This window comes from Rana temporaria, chromosome 2, assembly GCF_905171775.1.
Source record: "Rana temporaria chromosome 2, aRanTem1.1, whole genome shotgun sequence".
In the NCBI taxonomy this organism is placed as follows: domain Eukaryota; kingdom Metazoa; phylum Chordata; class Amphibia; order Anura; family Ranidae; genus Rana; species Rana temporaria.
The window spans coordinates 186,957,952-186,980,118 of record NC_053490.1 but is presented as its reverse complement, the minus strand read 5'-3'; the positions used below and the strand labels follow the sequence as shown (position 1 = coordinate 186,980,118).

At 39.1% G+C, this 22,167-nt stretch overlaps 1 protein-coding gene across 2 annotated transcripts in view; it reads right to left on the bottom strand.

The window, feature by feature from the left end:
• The window catches only part of FGF14 (fibroblast growth factor 14), a 685,099-nt gene that overhangs the window by 4,361 nt on the left and 658,571 nt on the right, over window positions 1-22,167 (bottom strand). For both annotated transcript variants that reach the window (XM_040336158.1, XM_040336159.1), the window contains exon 4: window positions 9,969-10,167. In XM_040336158.1, the coding sequence (XP_040192092.1) occupies window positions 9,969-10,167 (199 nt within the window). The remainder of the gene's footprint in view (window positions 1-9,968; window positions 10,168-22,167) is intronic.

The window sequence follows — 22,167 nt, the reverse complement described above, 5'->3', positions numbered from 1 at the left end:
GCCTCCGTGCAGGGCTTTAAAACAAAAAAAATCATACCTCCTCTTTGGCATTGTCCCCTGTAGTAATTAATTCTGCTACTAGAGGATTCCTATCATCATTCAGTATCCCAGTATAATTTAACTCAGAAGAGTGCAGGATTTTATAGACCTCCCCCTAAGAGTGTATCACCACAGCACCCTGCCCTCACATATAACAATGCAGAGACCAGTGCTGTGTCAGCAGCGGTCTCTGCATCACGGAGGATCGCCCATCACTAAAGAAATCACTTGGAAATGCAGTTGCTGTAAATCTGAGGGGAAGATCTGAAATGAGGGGAAGCTCTGCTGATTTTATCATCCAATCATGTCCAGGTTAAAATGTTGTTTTTTATTTTCCTTTCATGTCCCCCTAGGATCTACAGCAACTGCACTTCCAAGTGCACATTGCACTTGTAGTTTGCACTTCTAGGGAACCTGCTAAGCATTGCACCTGTGATCAGCAGATCATGGGTGCAATGCAGTTCTCCTGCAGACTCTCAAGATGGCAGTCTGCCTGTACCTCATATCGGCAGACAGTTACTTGAGAGCAGAAAGAATCAATGAACTATGAAGGCGCTCACCAGCACCCTTGCAGTTCATTAAGACCTACAAGCTGTCACTCACAAGGAACTGTGCCCCACATGGCCACATTCTTTTCAAAAATGTACAGTGGGTGGGGGGAGAACTCCTGCCCACTGTCGCCGAGTGGGGGAGATCAGTGGAACTGATGGCAAGAGCTGGAACCTAAATACAGATGGAACATGTAATATGTTTCAAAAGGTGAACCTATCCTTTTAAGTGATGCCAGATGAGAAATATTGAAAAAATGGAGATCACCCTCACCACTCACACACAGTGGAAGACGGTGACTATATACAAGCTTATCTATGCTAGTCGAAATTGTCCTAAACAATTCAACAAAATATGGGCAAACTGGGTAGACTCTGAAGGCATAACTGTCTGATGAAAGACATCTTGTTTTTTCTTTTAGGAACTGTATTCTGGTATTCTCTGACATTGCCCTGATGTACTGTCCTTTGTTTAATATAGCCGGGGCATGGATACACTGTCCCCCCTGCCCCTTCCTTTCAGTTTACCTTCTCTTCCGCACTCTGTCCTTGTAATGGCAAACTACACTAATGGATTATAATTGCAACTGCTGTTTTTAACATGCCCAGTGTTTGCTCATTGGCAACATCTCTCTTCCTTTTATATTTAATTAGTTACTATATTTTAGTTTTGTACTTCTCATATGTACTCTATTATACTCAATGGATTCGCCTAATAGTCAATAAACATTTTACTGACACAAAAAAATATATTTCTAAGTTTTCCTACTTAAACTCTATGTTAATCCCTGTGTCTGTTATTATGATAAACGGAAGTCAACGGTGAACATGAATCCACTTTTTTTTCTCCATCAGGAGGTTGAGTAATAACAGAACAGAAAATGATGTCACATGTGTGATATCCATTTCTTTACAGATCTGTCTCATCAGGGGATCTATATCAAGGTCCAGATCAGACATGTGACACCCCTGTGAATGGGGCATAAAAGTAGATTTGTTAGAAACACTGCCAGTAAATTTGTTGTACTTTAAGGCCCATTTCACACAGAGGCCCCCGTGCCCATGTTGGGACCCTTCAGTTTTTGCCTGTAAATATAGATCTAAATTCACACCTATACACATGCATAGATGATCTTGTCTAATGTCCATTTCTTTCTTGATTGCTGAAACATATATGATGTAGGCATCTAAAATCTAGGGGATGTAAACTGAAAAATAATTGTTGCTTGCAAAACCAAATGTAACATGTGTCTTTCCTGGTGCAGCCACGTACCAAAAAACAATTCTAAAAGGTGTTAATGAATTTTCTCCTGAAGGTCAATGGAGGAGGAAACGAAGAGCTATATGCCGAAAATCACTAAATTGGATGCTTTACACAGCATGAGCAATCCTGCAGTTATGTATGATGATGTATAAAATGGTAACTTCCTGTCTTTTTTCACAGTTTCACCTAAAAAAGGGCCTTTATAACCAAGTGTGACTTGGTGATGAATCTAGGCAGCTTTATTTATCACGGTGATAAGGCACTTGTAATGCTCAACAGGTACATTGCAATCCCCTATTTCTCTGTTCTTATCATTGTGAATACATGCTGAAGAGAAAGAACAAGATCATTCCCTCATTTTTAGTCCCTACCTGCATTATTTTATTGTATAGTTTTGTTAAACACCTCACTAGGGACTTATCACTCTAAAAAGTAGTGAAAAGTGTTATCACCATGTATTACCAATAACCAGCGTTTCATTATTTATTAAATGTGCACCTTAGTCTTTAAAAACAGTTAAAACCGCACATGAAGGGTATTAGAAAAATACTTTGGTTTCTTTTTTTCTGGACATATATTATTACATTTGTTACAAAAGTAAAATATATACATTTTCATAAAATATTGATACCATGTCATTACACAATACAGTAATAATATAAATTAGGAAAAAGTCTAGGGTAACACAAAAATACTGGTCTTCTTTATATATAAAACAAATAATTGTTTGAAGGTCTTTGAAATATTGAATGCAAATTTTAGGTCTTGATTTGCATTATACTGAAAACTAAACAGGATTTCCTCTGGGCCGTAAAAAATCTTATTAACAGATACTGTAATCTAATAATCAAAATAACATTTTCTGATTGAGCTTTAGAATATAGATAATATTAAGAGATAACATAGAGCTTTATCACTACTGAATTCACAAAATGCAATTACGTTTTATAATAGAGTGAGGCCTAAAATGTGTTGCAATAATTATAAAAAATAAAAAGAATACAATAAAAAATGTCTACATGATGCAACTTTGTTTCCAGATTTTTACAGCTACAGAATCTTGCTTGGCTATGTGGAAAGCCCTTTAAAGTACAGGTTTGCTTTGTACTACCTTTATACCCAAATACATACCTAAGATGCAGCAAAGGCTCACTTCACAATGACTATCTCTTTATTGTGTTGGGTAATGTAAAAATGTCTTCTCTCTACTCTCCTTGTTGCAGTGTGCAGGTGAAACAAGAGACTCCATAGAGATGAAGTGCATTTCCCAATTTACTCCCTGGGCAGCCTACGTGGTATATGCTGGGTCATTATGCATAATATCCAACTAACTGGCAGCTGGAAGGGCAGTGATGTCAGTTGTCTAAGCAAGTTGGGTAGTGCAGGTCACGAAGGTAGAAAACAGACTTGGCAGCCACCCACCCAGGGATGGACTGGCCATTGGGAGCACAGGGAGTTTCCCGGTGGGCCGATGGCTCAGTGGGCCGGCCTCAGTGACAGCGGACTGCTGCCCCCATCCACTCCTCTGTCTCTCCCTCCCCGCAGTGCTCACCTGGGGGAACAGAGAAGCAGGGGGGGGGCGACAGAGGAGCATGGGGGGAGGGGACAGACAGCTGACTCAACAGCTATGGTCTGGGAGTTTCTCACTTCTGCCTAATCTTGTCCCATAAGGGGGGCACCAAACTGATTCTTTGCCCCGGGTGAAATAATGTCTAGCTTCCCCACTGGTACTGCCTATAAGAGTACCAGTACCAGTCGTTCTACTCTAATAAAGTAGAATGGCTAGTAGCTAGTGAAGGGGGAGAGGGGGTGCGGGTGGCCGGGGGGGGGGTGGAAGTTGTCCGGCCGCCATGGGAGAGAATTGTCAAAGTGGGCCAGTCTGGATGAAGTCCAGGGCCAAATTTCTGTCCCAGTCCAGCCCTGCACCCACCTATGGTGCCCCTTTAGGCAGTGCTGACATGATGACATCAGAGTTGCCTGCGAGTGGGCACAGCATGGTGTGGCAGTAATAATTCACACACAGTCCAGGGGCAATCAGTAGAACTTATAATGCAGCAAAGGCAGAACTTGCATTGCAGAAAAGGCAGAACTTGTATTGTAGTCATGGCAAACAGTTCACAACAAGCCCAACAGCATGTAGCGGAGCAGGTGTCAGACAAACTGACATTGTCTGGAGGGGCAGTATGTGGCCTGGCCGTCTCGTACATAAATGGTACCATGTCCAAGGCAAGTGCGAGCCCTAAGTTTTCTGTTCTCATCTGTAACCTCTCCAATAGGCCAATACTGTCCCTGATAGAAGTGGATCCTGTCCGTACACTACCTAGATGTGTACCAAAACCTGGGAAGCAGGGATATAAAAAGACTCTGCTGACACAAGATGGCTGCCAAGGGTCACCTGGAAATTGCACAGCCAACTGGAACACTGTCTACAGGGACCAGGAAACCACAGAGAAACCAAGTTTCCTTTGGCTTCCTCTAAGTTGTGAGGCCGCTCCGGTCAGGCATCACCTACAGTGGAGAAAACAGACTAGACCTGCCTACATGCCCATAAAGAGAACTTTAGATTACACAGCACTGGAATACAGGAGAACAATAGTGGCAGTGAAACATTTCAAGGTGAACTGTTAACCTAATAAGTTTTGATTTTCTTCAGGCCAGCCTTAATCCTTCCCTTCCTCAAACCCTAAAGCTTTTTGAAACCAATTCCTTAAGCCCTGTACTTTGGTTTTCCTGACAGGATTTCTGGCAAGCTTACCTTGCAAAACCATGCATACAGACGGCCACTCAAAAGAACTGAGTTTGTCACATTCGATGCCATCGCCGCCATCTTGCTACACCCCACACTAAGCTTGTATGCTACCGCGCATGGGTCAAAGCCTTATCAAGCATGCATGGGTTTACCTTGGACAGGTAAGCATACAGACGACCGGTTTTCTCAACAGGAAACACTCTGCCGGGAATCCCGACGGGAAAATAGAGAGCAGGTTCTCTATTTTTCCCGGGGAGTTTTCCGGTCAAGAAAACTGCTGGGGAGCATACACACGGCCGGGATCCCGGCCAAATGCTCTCCTGGCAGTTTTCCATTTTAATTTTGGCGTGGAGTTCCCTTTAAAATGGTATAGACTGGGGTGAGGGGGGCCATGCACCATTTATTTAATTGATTTTTCATCTATATTGTCAGGAGCTGGCAACACATTACAGTCGCGGGCAAGTTTAAATTACATTTTTTCCTTTAGAAATGTCATTATTGCTGTAGCACTGTTCTACACATCGCACAGATGCACCACTTTACTGGCAGACTAAGGAGATCCCCCAGACATGTAGGTGCTTTTAAAGCATAGCCTATGGAAAATTGAGGGTACCCAAATTTGTTGCAATTTTATGCAATTTTAAGGCTTGACTTTATTTTTTCTATTTTTCCAAAGAATAAGAAATATATTATGATCGTATGCTTGGGAGTTTTAAGTAATCACCATGCCTACATTTTTTAAAACGTGCAGAAAAATGCATAGCGAATCTGGCAGCAAAAATGTTAAAGAAAATTTGTAGACCATGTCCATATCAAATAAAAAAAAATAAGATTTTCCATACCATGCTCATCTAAACAGGTATTTAACCAGAAGTAATCACATTTTCTATTCTACAGATGACAACTAAAGGAAGAATTTGAAATCTGACATATAAAACACGGAACAACAAGCAAGACACATTAAAAATATTTTCAGGTCAATGTTATGGCTTAAAATGCATACTTTCAATAGAGTTTCTCTTAGAACAGTGTCCTCCGCTAACAATTTATCTGTGTGTCATTGGTGACAGAATGGCAAAAACAAGAATATCCTCACTGAACTGTCAGATGCTGCTAATACTAACTGGATGAGTCATAATGCAGCTATAAAGTGAAAAATTAGGAAACAGCACCAAAAATTTGTAATAACTAATTAATCATAAAACGAGGTGTTGAATGGTGCAATAGAACATAAAATATTACAAAACATTAATAAGTGCACAATCAATCATTTCATAAAATAAAATAAAGTTAAAAGTCCATAACAACAATAGTTGTAAATTTAAGTAAATCTTCTGTGTCTACTCCAACACTGTCTTCTAAAGTGTAATGTGCTTCCAAATCACAATAAGTGTGCTTCACTCGAAGTGACATATAAATGTGCTCACCATATATCATTGGCCACCAAGTGACCACCAGGCATGTAATATTAGAGGATCCTTGCTTCGTTGGCTATTCAAGACTCACACAGCCTCATCCAGCTATTTCCAGATAGCCCAGATCCCAATCCAAACGATAATGGCTTGAAATTATATATCTTCAAACAGATTGGCTCCATCATAAAAAGAGCCACAGAAAGATATGGATAGTATAATAACATTTTTAATTGCTTAAAATGCAGCACTTACATATCCAGTGTAAGATATAGCAGGTATCGAGTGAGCACTCTTAGTGTGATTTTGAAGACATTGCACTTTAGAAGGCACGGTGTTGGAGTAGACACAGAAGATTTGACTTTAATTTACAATTGTAGTTATGGACTTTTAACTTTATTTATTTTATTTCATGAAATGATCGATTGTGCAGTTATTAATTTATTGTAGTATTTTATGTTCTATTGTGGCTTCACTACAACTTTTCATAATACAGCGTTGCTGTACTGGAGTCCTACCATGTCTGTAGCTACAAACTTGGGTTTGGAACCACATAACTGACAATACTTATTCAAGATAAGTGTGTTATTGATGCTGAAGTGGTCAACACTTCTTTAATGAGTTTAAAATATAATTAATCATCTGTCATTTTGATTTCTACAAAGTTTTTGATTTTGTCACCTAAAGTTTCAGGAAGAGATTTAAGCTTCAAAGTCAGTTTAATTTCCAATGTATTATCACAGCAGATTCCGACTCTGACAGCTGAGCCCCTAATCAGATCCGGCTAGCCGAGTTTTCTGCTCTGTAGGTTTGACATTTGATTTGGACAAATGACCAGTGTCAATGTCAGTGTTCTCAAAGACATGTCACGTCAAAAAATATTGCGAGTGTTCTTTTCTGCCTTTTCCTTTTTCATTCTAGACCTGATAATTTGTTTACTTGAACATTATGCAACTCTCTACCGAGCAACTGAACTTGCATATTTTATTTAATCAAGAAAATGTGACATACTGTACAAACATTTTCTGTTCCGTTTTCATTTTTGTTCATATAAAAAACAAAAACATGTTAACTATAATGCCCACTCCAGAGAAAACATTGTTTTTTTTTCATTTTGGATATAATTAGAACCTCTGTCAGGTTTTTATTGTTCTCTGTAGCTCCATTGAGAAGATTTTGCCTCCCTCACAGTAGCCTATCCCTTGGTCAAGACGTAATGGGACCTTCACACATTATTTGATGTGACTGTGCTTATTTTTATGGACTGTTATGGTCTGTTAAAACTGGGGATGGAACTTTACAAGACTACTAGTAAAGTTGTATAACTTATTACACGTCGCAAATCAAAATAAAGAATGCATTAAAAAATAAGTAATAGGAAATCAATACAACTAAAGCTGGCCACATTTCTGTACAATTTCCTTTAGATTTACCTTTAACTATGTAGTGCAAGGGCCTACCCGATTGGTTACAAATTAAAAGTGTTGTTTAGGTTTGACCTCATATTATATGGCTTTTGATAAATTGTATAATGCATGACCAGCCTTAGGGCCCTTTCACACAGGCGGACCGTTTAGGTCCGCCTGCCAGTTTTTTAGATGGACATGAACGGATGCTCCGTGCTCCTCTATGGAGCCACGGATGTCAGCGGTGACATGCCCACTGACATCTGACCCGCTCCAATCTGCCAAAGTGTGACAGAGGAAAACCCTACTTTTCCTTTCGTCTGGCGGATCGGGTGACAACGGACTCTACAATCCACAGTGTGCAGAGACAGACCTGTCATCTGCCTGCTCTGCGGGGATCAACGGAGCAATCCCTGCTGAGCGAAGCAGAGCCCGCAGATGGATCTGCCCCATGTGAAAGGACCCTTAGTGATGAACAACAATATATTGCGTAGTTCCCACAATCTTGGCGTATAAGGGACTGCACTTGATTGAGCCTCTGATGTAGTCGGCGGTGACCGGCTAAACCGTTCAGGCCTTGCCATAGTCATGACCCTACTGACTTTGTAAAGGCACCCACTTGTCAGTGCTTTTGAATGCACCCTGCAATGGAACACTAATTGCTGTACCATCAAGGAGTTGGCCACATTTCTAGATCTGATAAGTATATCTTACACCCCAAGAACTTGGGAACTACGCAATATTTTATATACAACCTTTGGATCACAAACGGTCCCCTAGGGGATTGTGACTATCAATTTGCTTTTTGCAGCCACATGCTACAATGTGAGGAAGGCCATACAGGAGTGGATATGCCACTTAGTGTCTTTAGTGGCTCTACATCGTGTGTACCCAACCATCCTGTTTGACATACCTCCTCTAGACCATTGGAAAAGTTTTCCCCCTCTTGGATTGTCCAGACACCATCAGGACATTGTCAGCACAATTTGTGTATATGTGGCCAGTAACAGTCATCACTGTTGGATCCAACTATGCAGCAGACTGACATTGGGGATATGCACATTTTATTCCATGAGCATTGACAGTAAATATATCTTGGCCTCCATAGGTGCATAAGGTATTCATTCTTAGGGGGTTTTGTGAACTGAAGGGTATAACCCTCAACACTAGATTATTGCACAATTGCCACATGTCGCTGTTATCTTGGTCTTATTCATGGGTCTGCAAGAGCTGGACCTGTCTTGTTTGTATTAGTGTTTGTTTGTGTCTGTCCATCATTGTTTTAAAAAATACATTTGTGGTTTATCTAATAACATTCTTTGCCATCTTTGATACATGCAATGGGCTATTTTTTATTTCTATGCTTTTGGACTGGTTGAGCCGAGACAGGTTTTTTTATTCTCAGTTATAATTATGCATTTACCGAAGGCCTCACTCCATACATTTTCCTCCTTACTTGAGTTTGACAAATCTCAATAATTCAACTAAGTTTGTTTTATATATATATATTTGAAAAGAAGTGGAGGAGAACTGCACCCAGTATGGCAAGCTGGATTAACCCTTTGTTGTATCTATGGTGTGAAATACTTGAAATAGCCATGTAGGAATTGGATTGTATTAGTAAGCAATTAACCATGTAATTGATTCCATAGGTGATGAAGTTTGTGAAGTGTTTAAAATCACATGACTTTCATGAAATTGTTAGATGTGTTCTGACTTGATCTGAGGAAAGGCTTATGTAAGCCCGAAACGGATATCATATCATCCACGTCTGAATATTTTAAACACTTTTTTGGTATGTAACCTTTATGAAGATATTTGAAAAATAAAGAAACTATTTTAAGTGCAGCAACTCTTGAACTTTTTTCATATATATATATATATATATATAGTTATATATATATATATATATATATATATATATATATATATATATATATATATATATATATATATAGTTATATATATATAGTTATATAGTTATATATATATATATATATATATATATATAGTTATATATATAGTTATATAGTTATATATATATATTTATAGTTATATATATATAGTTATAAAGTTATATATTTATATATAGTTATATATATATAGTTATATATATATATATATATATATATATAGTTATATATATATATATATTGTTATATATATAGTTATATAGTTATATATATATATATAGTTATATATATAGTTATATATATATATATATATATATATATATATATATAGTTATATAGTTATATATATATATATATATAGTTATATATATATATATATATATATAGTTATATATATAGTTATATAGTTATATATATATAGTTATATAGTTATATATATATATATATATAGTTATATATATATTTTTTTTTTTAAGCAGAGGCCCTAGAGAATACATTTGTGGGGTTTTTTGTTTTGTTTTTATGACACACAGTATTTGCGCAACGGTTTCGCAAACGCATTTTTTTGGGTGAAAAAATAAAAAAAATCTAAATATGTGAGCAACCTTACATGAATATACAAATTTATGACCCTTACCTTCCAATGGCTTAGGTAGAAAATGGGCTGCTGGTTTTGTTTTCTTGACTCTGTTTCCTTTCATGACTTGACCTTCTTTATTGAGACCTAAGAACCATGCTCTACCTGATTCTTGCTGTCTGTATATCATAGATGAGTATATGACATAATAGTTTTCGAACACAGACTCCTTGAACTTGCATTCCAAAGTAAAAAGTTCCTAGGAAAAAAAAAAGAGCAAAATATTTAAACAATATTTTTCACAATGCATATAATGTAGATTTACAGCAGTTTACTACATGCAAGACTTCCAAATGGCCATAAGAATGTATAATGTAAGCGAAAAAAAATATATGAAGGTATATGTACTGTATAGCCAAAACCTTTTCCTTTCGTTTTGAAGAGAGTGTGAATGGGTCTGAACCTCTTTCAGGTTTATATTGCTTTGTGTCCCCACTGGGGAGATTCACTCTATACATATGCCTTGGTGACCCCTGTCACAGAAAGAGAAGGTGATGGAAAATGCTACATTTTTAAAGTTGTCACCAGAACAAGAGGTGAGAGGAAATATTTCACTGGTGACAACTGTCTGGGAGAGGTAACTAGTTTATAAACAAATACATTTTCTATGGTAATTAATCTTGTCAAAAATACAGTCATGTAAAATTCACATTGTTTTTACACATTTAAAAGAGGTAAGTGGGAGGTTACTGGTCTTGTTAAGGATACCTACATTACCTAACAACTGGGTATATATACACTTTTGTCTATCTACCAATTTGGAAAGCCTACATATCCTTTTTTATATACAATGTTTTTATGAATGGATAATGAATAATGATTTTTTTTTTTGTCTGCATTTCGAATGATGTGATTAATTGTGAGACCTAAAAAGTCTAGGAGGGGAGTTCCCCACACTTTGTAGAGATTTCCCCTTGCCTCCTGCTGCATCTCCAGAACAGAAAATGATGGGAAATCTTTCTAGTGGGAAACGGGTAGCTAAAAAAATATCAACCTGGGTTTCAACCCTTCCCAACTCTAAAATGTAAAAAACGAATTGGTTATACATACACTTTAAACACTGACCAGTTATTCTACAAATTAGAACAGTTTTTGCATCACGGTCATGTCATTCATCACTGAGGTTTGATTTCCATAACTTAACATCATGTAGCTTGTATGCTTTTCCCATGCTTGTGTGGAGGTAGGCACTCGAATTTCAAAAATCAGCATGAAAACAAACTATTATGCCGCGTACACACGATCATTTTTCAGCATGAAAAAAAAGTACGTTTTTAAAAACGTCATTTAAAATGATCGTGTGTGGGCCTCACATCGTTTTTCATCTTCTGAAAAACGATAAAAAAATTCTCATAATAAAGCAGGCATATTTTAAAGTATTTCTAAAGGCAACAAATTTTTCCTCATTTTTTTTTTTTTTTCTGCAGTACATGTCCTTTGGGAGGATTTATATAATTTTTTGTACTGTAGACACATGGGGCAGTGAAAGGAAATCTACCCAAAGAGGGAACTCCCCTCTGAGACAGTTAATAAAGTGATTGTTATTTAAAAAAAAAACCTCTACAAACATATACTTCCCTGCTCTGTGCAAGGGTTTTGCACAGAGCGGCCCTGATCTACCTTTTCTGAGGTCTCCCGTGAGCTCTCCTGGCTGCTCCTCTTTGGCAAGTGCCTCCATGAAGAGCCCCTTTCCATGGGGGCACCCGCTGCTGGGGTCATGCTTGTCGCTGAAATGTTCGGGTTCAGGTAAGAAAAAGGGGGGGCTCTGGGGGGCAGCTACGGCGCAAAAGGTTTTTCACCTTAATGCATAGAATAAATTAAGATGAAAAACCCTGAGACTTTACAACACCTTTAACAAAACAAGTGTTCATTTTAGAAGCATTCACTGATCTATGTAGCTAGAAGCACTGGGCAGCAATTCATCCTCATCCTCAAAATTGAGAGTAGAAGTATTTAAGTCATTCAAGTCTTTCTCTCAGCAGCTAAACCCACTGTTCTCCTTCTCCCCAATTTCTGCTCTGTATTTACATTAGGGATTAGAAGCTACAAAGGTTAGTGCCTGCAGCTACAATGGTTAGTGAGGGCTTTTTTTTTTTTTTTTAATTATTGCTTTTAAGAAGGGGTGAATATGTGAATGCCCATTGCCTGGACACAGTTGCACTTTAAGGTAGATAATATGATATATTTTTAAATCAGAAAGAAAAAGTAAATTATTTTCATTGCCAACATTATTACTGTGGTGTGTGCAAGTGAGTTGTATTTCTCTTCCAACACGTTACTTTCAACACTCGTGTAAATACAGCAGAATGTCAGTCTAATGTTGAATAAACTCATCCTTTTGCTGCACTTCTTATCCATCCCGGAAATTAGGCTGAATAAACTAAAATAACATGATCGACTCTGTAGCTTTTATTGCCTCTTCATGTAATTATTTAATGTGAACGTTTAAAATTTACTACTGTTAATTACCCAGCAACAAGTCATTATCTTCTAAAATAGGGGCATATTATTTGGGTTATAAATATGAAGCAGTTTTAATCATTCAGTACTCTGACAATAGTGCAATAGCTTTGAGGTTGTAATTATTCTTTATGCTGTTTTTAGGAGTTTACGCTGGCATCTACAACTAGCCAAAGACATCAGAGAGTTAATGGACAAGTGAACACAATATTCATTGAAGATTTTTTTCAAATTGTCACACAAATATGCACACTTATTAGCCAAGCATGCATGTTTATTCTCATGAAGGGGGATAAGGAAGACAGCCAGACACCCAAGGCACAATCTGTAAAAAATGTCCAAAGGCCAAGTGTTATTACTGCCAAATGCTGGTGCCCACAGATATGAGGACTGATAATGGCCAGATGTGACCATCCCAACGATCTGTATTTTGATGTGCAATCACAATAAAAGAAATAACAGAAATTGGAATTTTGCAGCTCCTTCTAACCATATTATTAGTAATCTAAGGAAAAAATGACTTACTTTATTAGCAATAGTAAAGCTTAGATTCTGCAAGCTCCCCATTCGTTGCCGAATACATTTCATGCATGCCAAGTAGGTTAGGTATGCCCCACAGACAGCAAAGCATCCTTTAGCATGAATATGTTTTCAGCCACATGGAGACAAGCAATCTTAACGCTAGTCTTGGTATTTTACAATATAAAATACATTTGGCCTGACTTATAAAAACTAGAAAGGAAAAAGAGGAAACGAGAAAACTTTAGCATAGTACTGAGCTTGGGATAATTTTCCAAAATGTAATATAAATATGACAACTGTAACCAGACTATAACCAGCTTCCTTCACCAGCTTCTGGTGAGAGCTGGCAATAATGTATTACTCCCATGAAATGGAAAATGATGCTAGCTGTTGAAGAACTCAGTGTTAGATGCCTAGAATAAATTGTGTAATACACCTTCTATGACAACCTAAAGGACATCTTTTTCTTACAATAATCATAAACTTTAATTATGCCAAGTTAAATCATAATTATGTAATCACACTATATTAGATTAGGCTTTCAGAGTGAAATTTAAATAATAATAATAATTACAAAAAAAAGTGAGTGCTTTAACCACTACCGCCCCGGTAGGATTTACCCCCTTAATGACCAGGCCATTTTTTGTGATACGGCACTGCGTTATTTTAACTGACAATTGCTTGGTTGTCCGACGCGGTACCCAAACAAAATGATTCCTTCGTCCTTTTTTTCCCCACAAATAAAGCTTTCTTTTGGTGGTATTTAATCACTCTGCAGTTTTTATTTTTACACTATAACCAAAAAAAGTCTGACAAATTTGAAAAGAAACCCAATATTTTTTACTTTCTGCTATAATACATAGCCACAGAAAAATATATTTAAAAAACAATTGTATTCATCAGTTTAGACCAATATGTATTCTTCTACATATTTTTGGTAAAAAAAATATATATAAGAAAAAAATAAGCATATATTGATTGGTTTGCGCAAAAGTTATAGCGTCTACAAAATAGGGGATAGATTTATGACATTTTTATTATTATTATTTTACTAGTAATGGCGCTGATCAGTGTTTTTTAGCGGCACAGCCACATTGCAGGGGACAGATCAAACTACTGACATTTTTGACACTTTTTTGGGAACCATTGACATTAATACAGTAATAAATGTTACAAAAAAATTGTACCAATGACACTGGCAGGGAAGGGTAACCCCTTGGCAATCATGGGCAATTAAGCGGTTAAATGTTTTCCCCATTTGTGATTACTAACTGTATGGGGGACTGTGTGACTGGGGAAACACACAGATCAGTCTTCCTGCTTAGCAGGAAGATAGATATCAGTGTCGTCCACTGACAGAACAGAGATCTGCCTTGTTCACTTGCCCCCGGACCTGCTGAATGGCTTACCCGCTGGCCAATCGGAGAGCCCACAAATGCTAGTGCACAAATCGCCGTACCAGTACGACAATTTGCGCAGCCGAGCCACCTTGCCACAGTACATCTGTAGTTTCTGTACTGAAGTTTCAAGGTCCTCTGGGATTCCACAGCCATTATGAGGAGTTATTACATTAAAAAAATATATATATATTGTGGTCTTAAGCACCATATAATGGTAATATGTCTCCATCACTAAATATACTATATTATCAAAAGTATTGGCACATCTGCCTTTACACGCACATGAATGTGCTAGGATGCCATTAAAGTTCATGTGTGTGTAAAGACAGATGTCCCAATAATACTTTTTGTAACATAGTGTACATGTTTATACATAATCCATAAATCATGGGACTTTTAATGATGCACATGACTTACAATAGTTATATATTCAAAATGGAGGAGGAATTCGTATGCCCTGTACACACGATCGGTTCGTCTGATGAAAACGGACCGATGGACCATTTTCATCGGACGACCGGATCGTGTGTGGGTCCCATCAGTTTTTTTCCCCATCGGTGAAAAAAAATAGAACCTGTTTTAAATTTTTCTCATGGTTAAAAAAACGATCGTCTGTGGGGAAATCCATCGGTCAAAAATCCACACCGCTGTAGAAGTCCTGTAGGACAAAATGCATAGGGTTTCTATGCTTGCTGCCTATACTGCACCCTTTTTATCATTGGATATCTTTTTTTTTTTTTTCTTCATTGTATATCTGATGAAAAAATCCATCGGTTTGTTTTCATCAGACGAACCGATCGTGTGTACAGGGCATTACAGTTACATGTGGATTTGCAAAACGAGACTCTGTCCATTTTTTCATTCAGATTAAAATGATAACCATCCTCCCAACCACTTAAACTGACCTTTCCTCTGTTAAATACCTTGTGAAATATCCAGAGCTTCCAGGTATGGGGAAGCAAGTAAGCTCCTACCAGAATGTATTGCTTGAGCCTAATTGGTTGATTCCCAGGCCAAAACACTGTCATATACAGAAAGGGGAAGAAATCATTAATTATGTAAGCACTGACACCATTCGATAAGGAGCTCACATGGATCTTTGACTCTTGGCCCTAACAAATGAACAAATGCAATGAGCATAAGTGGGTTAGGGGATGGGCTAATACTAGACTCTAAATGGAACAGTGGCCAAGTTTGTTTAATGCTATATAGATAATACAGATAGACCCTGTATTTGCCACAAAGGAAGGAAGAACCTGGAGTTCTGAAAAAGGGAAGTTCACAGCTCTAATCCTCAAAAGAACACCAGAAAATATACTTCTTGGATGGTCCAACCATTTCATGCTTGGTGACATGTCCACTTAAATTCACATTATGAAAGAACATCAACATCTAACCTTCATGATTTTTGTATTAACACAGAAACACACAAAATGTCACATGCTGATAATATAAGATGCATTATATCATTTTTCCCTGTTGAATGAAAAGCTATCAACAGCAACATGTGAAATCCTTATTTACAGTAGATTAATTCCATATAAACATGAGTTTTCACCTATCAGTTTTCAAAGGAAAATTACAGTGCATCAGTATCACTATATCAACATCACATTCAGTCACCGTTTAATACGTTTCACTGTCAATTGTGCGTCACAGTCCATTGCATCGATAAAAAATAAGTAGCTTTTAATATCCAGGAAATGGCAAAAGCAATCAAGCTTTGTGGTGGTGAAATTACTGCAACCGAAGCAGAGTAGCAAAGTAATAAGCCTGTGATGGCCTGCCCTCCTGGGCAGATGATGGCCTCTTTATGGGATGTTATACTTTCCAAATCAGGTTTGCCTTGTGTTTATTTATATGTCGAAGATCCATCAAAGTATTTTTTTTTTTTTAAGAATGAGCTATTAAAATGACAACAGATATAAGAAATGTGTTGTCTGAAATTGTGTGCTTATGATATACTGTGTCACAAATGTAATATAGACTGGGAGATACAGATTATGAAGCCCAAACTGTATTACTTGGAGCTGTGCTGACAATGTGCCACTGATGGCTGCATCTGAGCTGTATATGACAGATGCTCTCCTGTTATATACACCGAAGAAAGTTGCAATTTTATCAGTCCAATATCTTATTTGGACAGAGTCAAGCCATCACATTCCCTCTGTGCTGCCACCTATTTGTCATAAAACACATTTCTACCTAAAATATGAAAGTACTGGGATATGAAGTACAATTATATGTACCAATAAAGGACAAGTGTGTTTTCCCAGATAGCAAACAATTGTGCTGCAAGTTTGAAAATGACTTGCCAAGCTTCACAAGTATGTTACACAATTGCAGCAATCCACATTGCATGACTCCAGATAAACTTTCTTTGCAACCATTCCACAAGTCTGCTGCAAGTTCTGATTCAGTTATGTTATTCAATGGTCATCCCCCCACAGGAGTCACTGTGGCTGAATTTTCATGCTGTGGACTTTCAGAGCTCTTGCTGTAGACTCGCCACTAAAAAAACGTTGCTCTTGCTAGAGACTTGCTATGCAAATTTGCTACAGATTGGAAAAGTGTCAACTAGAGCTTGGGCTTCAAGTGCTCTGCAAGTGTACAATTTGCCAATAAAAATGTGCAGCACGTTAACAGACTTACAATTCAACACTGCCACAAATATGTGGCAAGTTATCCTTGCTAACTGGGTATTGCTACTTATTATTTACTAAAAGGCAGTATGGCTTAGATAGTGAAGCATACAGCCTCAAAATATACAAATCTGGATAATTTTTTCCTTAGTCTTTTCCCGTTTATGCCACTTGTGGACATGTAGGTAGCTACATGCTGCAAAAGAACTGTAGGATATAGCACATGCAGTTGATGGTTTTATGAATCCAAAGGGTCTGAAAACTGTTTAAAAACGATTTGTTGATTTACTAAAGGCAAATAGACTGTTTACTTTGCAAGGGAGGTTGAACTTCGCAAGGGATTTCCATCATTTAATCATGTGCAAGCAAAAAATTATCTTTGTTTTTATTTCACTTGCATGTGATTGAGTATTCCTTGCAAAGTGAAATGTCACCACATTCACTAAGCATGGACACAAGGTGCAATTTGCCTTGCATGGTGAACAGTCTATTTTCCTTTAGTAAATAAACCCACATTTCTAATTTCTCTGGTCTTTACTAAAATAATCATATGACACAAGAAGTGGAGCGCACCCAAAAATGATTACCATTTCTGTGTGTCTAGGACAGCATTATGCTTAACCACTTAAGGACCGCCTCCTGCAGAAATACGTCGGCAGAATGGCACGGCTGGGCACAAGCACGTACAGGTACGTCCTCTTTAAGTGCCCAGCCGTGGGCCGCGACCCAGTCCAAAGCTCCGTGACCGCGGCCGCGGGACCCGTTGGCCGCTGGAGTCCCGCGAATGGTCCCCGGAGCTGAAGAACGGGGAGAGCTGTGTGTAAACACAGCTTCCCCGTTCTTCACTGTGGCGCTGTCATTGATCGTGTGTTCCTTGTTATAGGGAAACACGATCAATGACATCACACATCCAGCCCGTCCCCTAAAGTTAGAAACACAGATGAGGTCACACTTAACCCCTTCAGCGCCCCCTAGTGGTTAACTCCCAGACTGCAATTCTCATTTTCACAGTAAACAATGCATTTTTTGCTGTGAAAATGACAATGGTCCCAAAAATGTGTCAAAATTGTCCGATGTGTCCGCCATAATGTCGCAGTCACGAAAAAAATCGCTGATCGCCGCCATTAGTAAAAATGCAATAAAACTACCCCCTATTTTGTAAACGCTATAAATGTTGCGCAAACCAATCGATAAACGCTTATTGCAATTGTTTTTACCAAAAATAGGTAGAAGAATACGTATCGGCCTAAACTGAGGAAAAAAAATGTTTTATATATATTTTGGGGGATATTTATTATAGCAAAAAGTAATAAATATTGCATTTTTTTCAAAATTGTTGCTCTATTTTTGTTTATAGCACAAAAAATAAAAACCGCAGAGGTGATCAAATACCACCAAAAGAAAGCTCTATTTGTGGGGAAAAAAAGACGCCAATTTTGTTTGGGAGCCACTTTGCATGACCGCGCGATTGTCAGTTAAAGCAACGCAGTGCCAAATCGCAAAAACTGTCTGGGTCCTTTACCTGCCTAAAGGTCCGGGTCTTAAGTGGTTAAATACGACTCTGCATACCTGACAAATAAGTATATATTTTAGCCATGGCCTGAGTAAAACCTCACAAAATAAAACGCTAGACATATTTTTGGAATATGTTCTGCCAATAACATAAGACAATATTCTAGAACACCACAATAAATCAATAAAACAGAACAATCACTGAAACCATTGGCAGTACCACACAATGTTGTAATCCAATGGAAAACCAAAACAAGCCACTCACAACCAGCTTGGTGGTAACACATGTCACTTCACACAATTTAGCACCTCATAATAACCCTTCATACGTGTCATTATTTAAAGCGGGGGTTCACCCTAAAAAAAAATTCTAACATTACATCCAGCATACTAACGACATTTACAGTATGCAGGTCTTTTTTTTTCCGCCGTACATACCGTTATATTGTGATTTTCTCCCCGGCTTCCGGGTTCTGATTCCCGCGGGACTGGGCGTTCCTACCCCTGGGTTAGATGATTGACGTGTTGTGAAAAAGTTCTCATGTCGCACAAGGCGTGTCACCAGTTTTCCGTAAATAGCCGAACTGCGAGACGGCGCTATACAGCGCCTGCGCCCGCCGTGTAGAGCTGACTGCGCAGGCGCCGTATAGCGCCGACTCGCAGCTCGGCTATTTACGGAAAACTGGTGACGCGCCTTGTGCGACATGGGAACTTTTTCACAACACGTGCTAAAAGACCTGCATACTGTAAATGTCGTTAGTATGCTGGATGCAATGTTAGAATTTTTTTTTTAGGGTGAACCCCCGCTTTAATTTCCATTTGAGATTAAACCTCTCTGTTTAATAATAATACTTATTAGGAGGGTAGGAGGAACTACATTTTCCATGATCTTATACCTTACCCTTGCATCCAAAATTAAAGTGGGGAAAGGAAAAGGGATTAATGGGACTTTGAATGTATCAAAGCAGTAATCTATCACACAAGTTTATAAAATTGTGCAAAATATTAAAACATAACTAAAACTATTCACAAGGGTCAAATAACAGATGCCATATAGATTGGACTATCGAACATATATTTGGTTCTTTCCACAAGGCAAATATGGATCAATGCTTTTCGCAATCGTGTTAATTCCTATAAACAGCTTAGTGGTAATGATGAATAGCAGCAGTCTAAGTGTCAGATAAATATGTATCTAGGCCCAAAAGTTCAGAATAGACAACGGGGGCTCACTATTAAATGGAGTCTATGACAGACTCACCCAGGACAGAGACTTTTGGAGGGGACTGAATGCTAGCCTCTTGCTTGCAATCATGGGCCCTGGTATTTGGGGAAACGGTGCTCTTTGTGAGCTGTATGCCTGGGGATCCTTGAGGTGGTGTTACTTTGGATTCAGGTCCATGTCCCCCCAAGACACAGACTCTGGGAACCCTGTATATGCCTTATTAGAAAAAGTGACCGATTCATACGGTTGGGACATATACTATAAGGAGATGCTAATGTCATCACCTCCAGCCATCTGTCTGTCTGTTGTCTTCTATAATGTAAATGAGTCTAGTGTGGCTTCTCACCCATTGTTGCTTGTGCTAATTGACCCTGCAATTGTATGAAGGAGTTCTGTGTTGATATGCATGACAATGTGCATTGTAATTAGTGAGTCACATCTGCTGCGTTAAGGGATTAGTTAATTAGCTCATGCCAATTTATGTTTCTGGTATTGTTAGAGCAATAAGAGCAGGAGGAGTTAACTCCCTCCTCTTCTACTGTATATAATAATTGTATTCTGGTTTTAATAAAGAGTTCATGTTCAGCACTAGGGATGAGCTTCGAGTTCAACTCGAACATTGCCTGTTTGGCGAACAGCGAATAATTTGAGGCAAATTCGAAAAGACACGGAACACCCTGTAAAAGTCTATGGGAGAAATCTAAAATGCTAATTTTAAAGGCTAATATGCAAGTTAGTGTTTGGGGACCTGGGTCCTGCCCCAGGGGACATGTATCGATGCAAAAAAAGTTTTAAAAACTGCGTTTTTTTAGGGAGCAGTGATTTTAATAATGCTTAAAGTGAAACAATACAAGTGAAATATTCTTTTAAATTTCGTACCTAGGGGTGGTTTATAGTATGCCTGTAAGGTAGCGCATGTTTCCCGTCTTTAGAACTGTCCCTGCACAAAGTGTAATTTCTGAAGGAAAAAAAGTCATTTAAAATCACTCGCAGCTATAATGAATTGTCAGCTCCCTGCAATTCAGAGAAAAGTCATTTATAAAAAAAAAGCGTGGGGGTCCCCCCCAAATTCAATTACCAGGCTCTTCAGGTCTAGTATGGATATTAGGGGAACCCCGCGTCAAATTTAAAAAAAAAAATACGTGGGGTTCCCCCCAAAAATCTATTCCAGACCCTTCTAGTCTGGATTTTAAGGGGAACTCCACCCCAAATTTAAAAAAAAATGGCGTGGAGTTCCCAAAAAATCCACACCAGACCCCTTATCTGAGCATGCAACCTGGCAGGCCGCAGGAAAAGAGGGGGGGATGAGAGAGCGCCCCCCCTTCTGAACCGTACCAGGCCACATGCCCTAAACATTGGGAGGATGCTTTGGGGGTCTGTGACCCCTCAAAGCACCATGTCCCCATGTTGATGGGTACAAGGGCCTCATCCCCACAACCCTTTCCCGGTGGTTGTGGGGTTCTGCAGGCGGGGGCTTATAGGAATCTGGAAGTCCCCTTTTAACAAAGGGGACCCCCAGATGTAAAGAATTGTAAAAAAAAACACACACACCGTGGAGAAAGTCCTTTATTAAAAAGAAAAAAAAATCCAGCGGTGGTAATCCACGCTCGGTCTCCGCTCCAATGCTGTCAGTATCCTGCAACGAGTGGTCTTCTCTCCGCCGGGGTCCAGCGATGAGAAGATCTCTTCATCCAGGTCCGGGATCCATCCAGCGCATGCATCGCCTGTCTCCACCGGAGACAGCCCGGCAAATGACGCGGCTTCAGCCAGTGACAGCTCTTATGTAGGTGAGGGCGGGGCCACCCGTCACGTGACCCTGTCCCCCTCTGACGCAAGGGAGAGCCCAGGCTTCCCCAGTGACGTGACGGGTGCATCAGAGGGGGATGGGGTCACGTGACGGGTGGCCCCACCCTCCCCTACTGTCACTGGCTGAAGCCGCGTCATTCGCCAGGCCGGTGGAGACAGGCGATGCGTGCACTGGATCAAGGACCTCGATGAAGAGATCTTCTCTTCGCTGGACCCCTGCAGAGAGGAGATCACCCGTCGCAGGATACCGACAGCTTTGGAGCAGAGACCGAGAGTGGATTACCACTGCTGGATTTTTTTTTTTTTTAATAAAGGACTTTCTCCACGGTGTGTGTTTTTTTTCTTTTTTTTTTACAATTCTTTACACTTCCTTAGTGAAATGGAAGAGGTACAATGTACCCCATTACAAATTCACATAGGGGGGGCGGGATCTGGGGGTCCCCTTCGTTAAAGAGGTCTTCCAGATTCCGATAAGCCCCAACACCCGCAGACCCCCACAACCACGGTGCAAGGGTTGTGGGGATGAGGCCCTTGTCCCCATCAACATGGGGACATGGTGCTTTGAGGGTTCACAGACCCCCAAGGCATCCTCCCAATGTTGAGGGCATGTGGCCTGGTATGGTTCAGGAGGG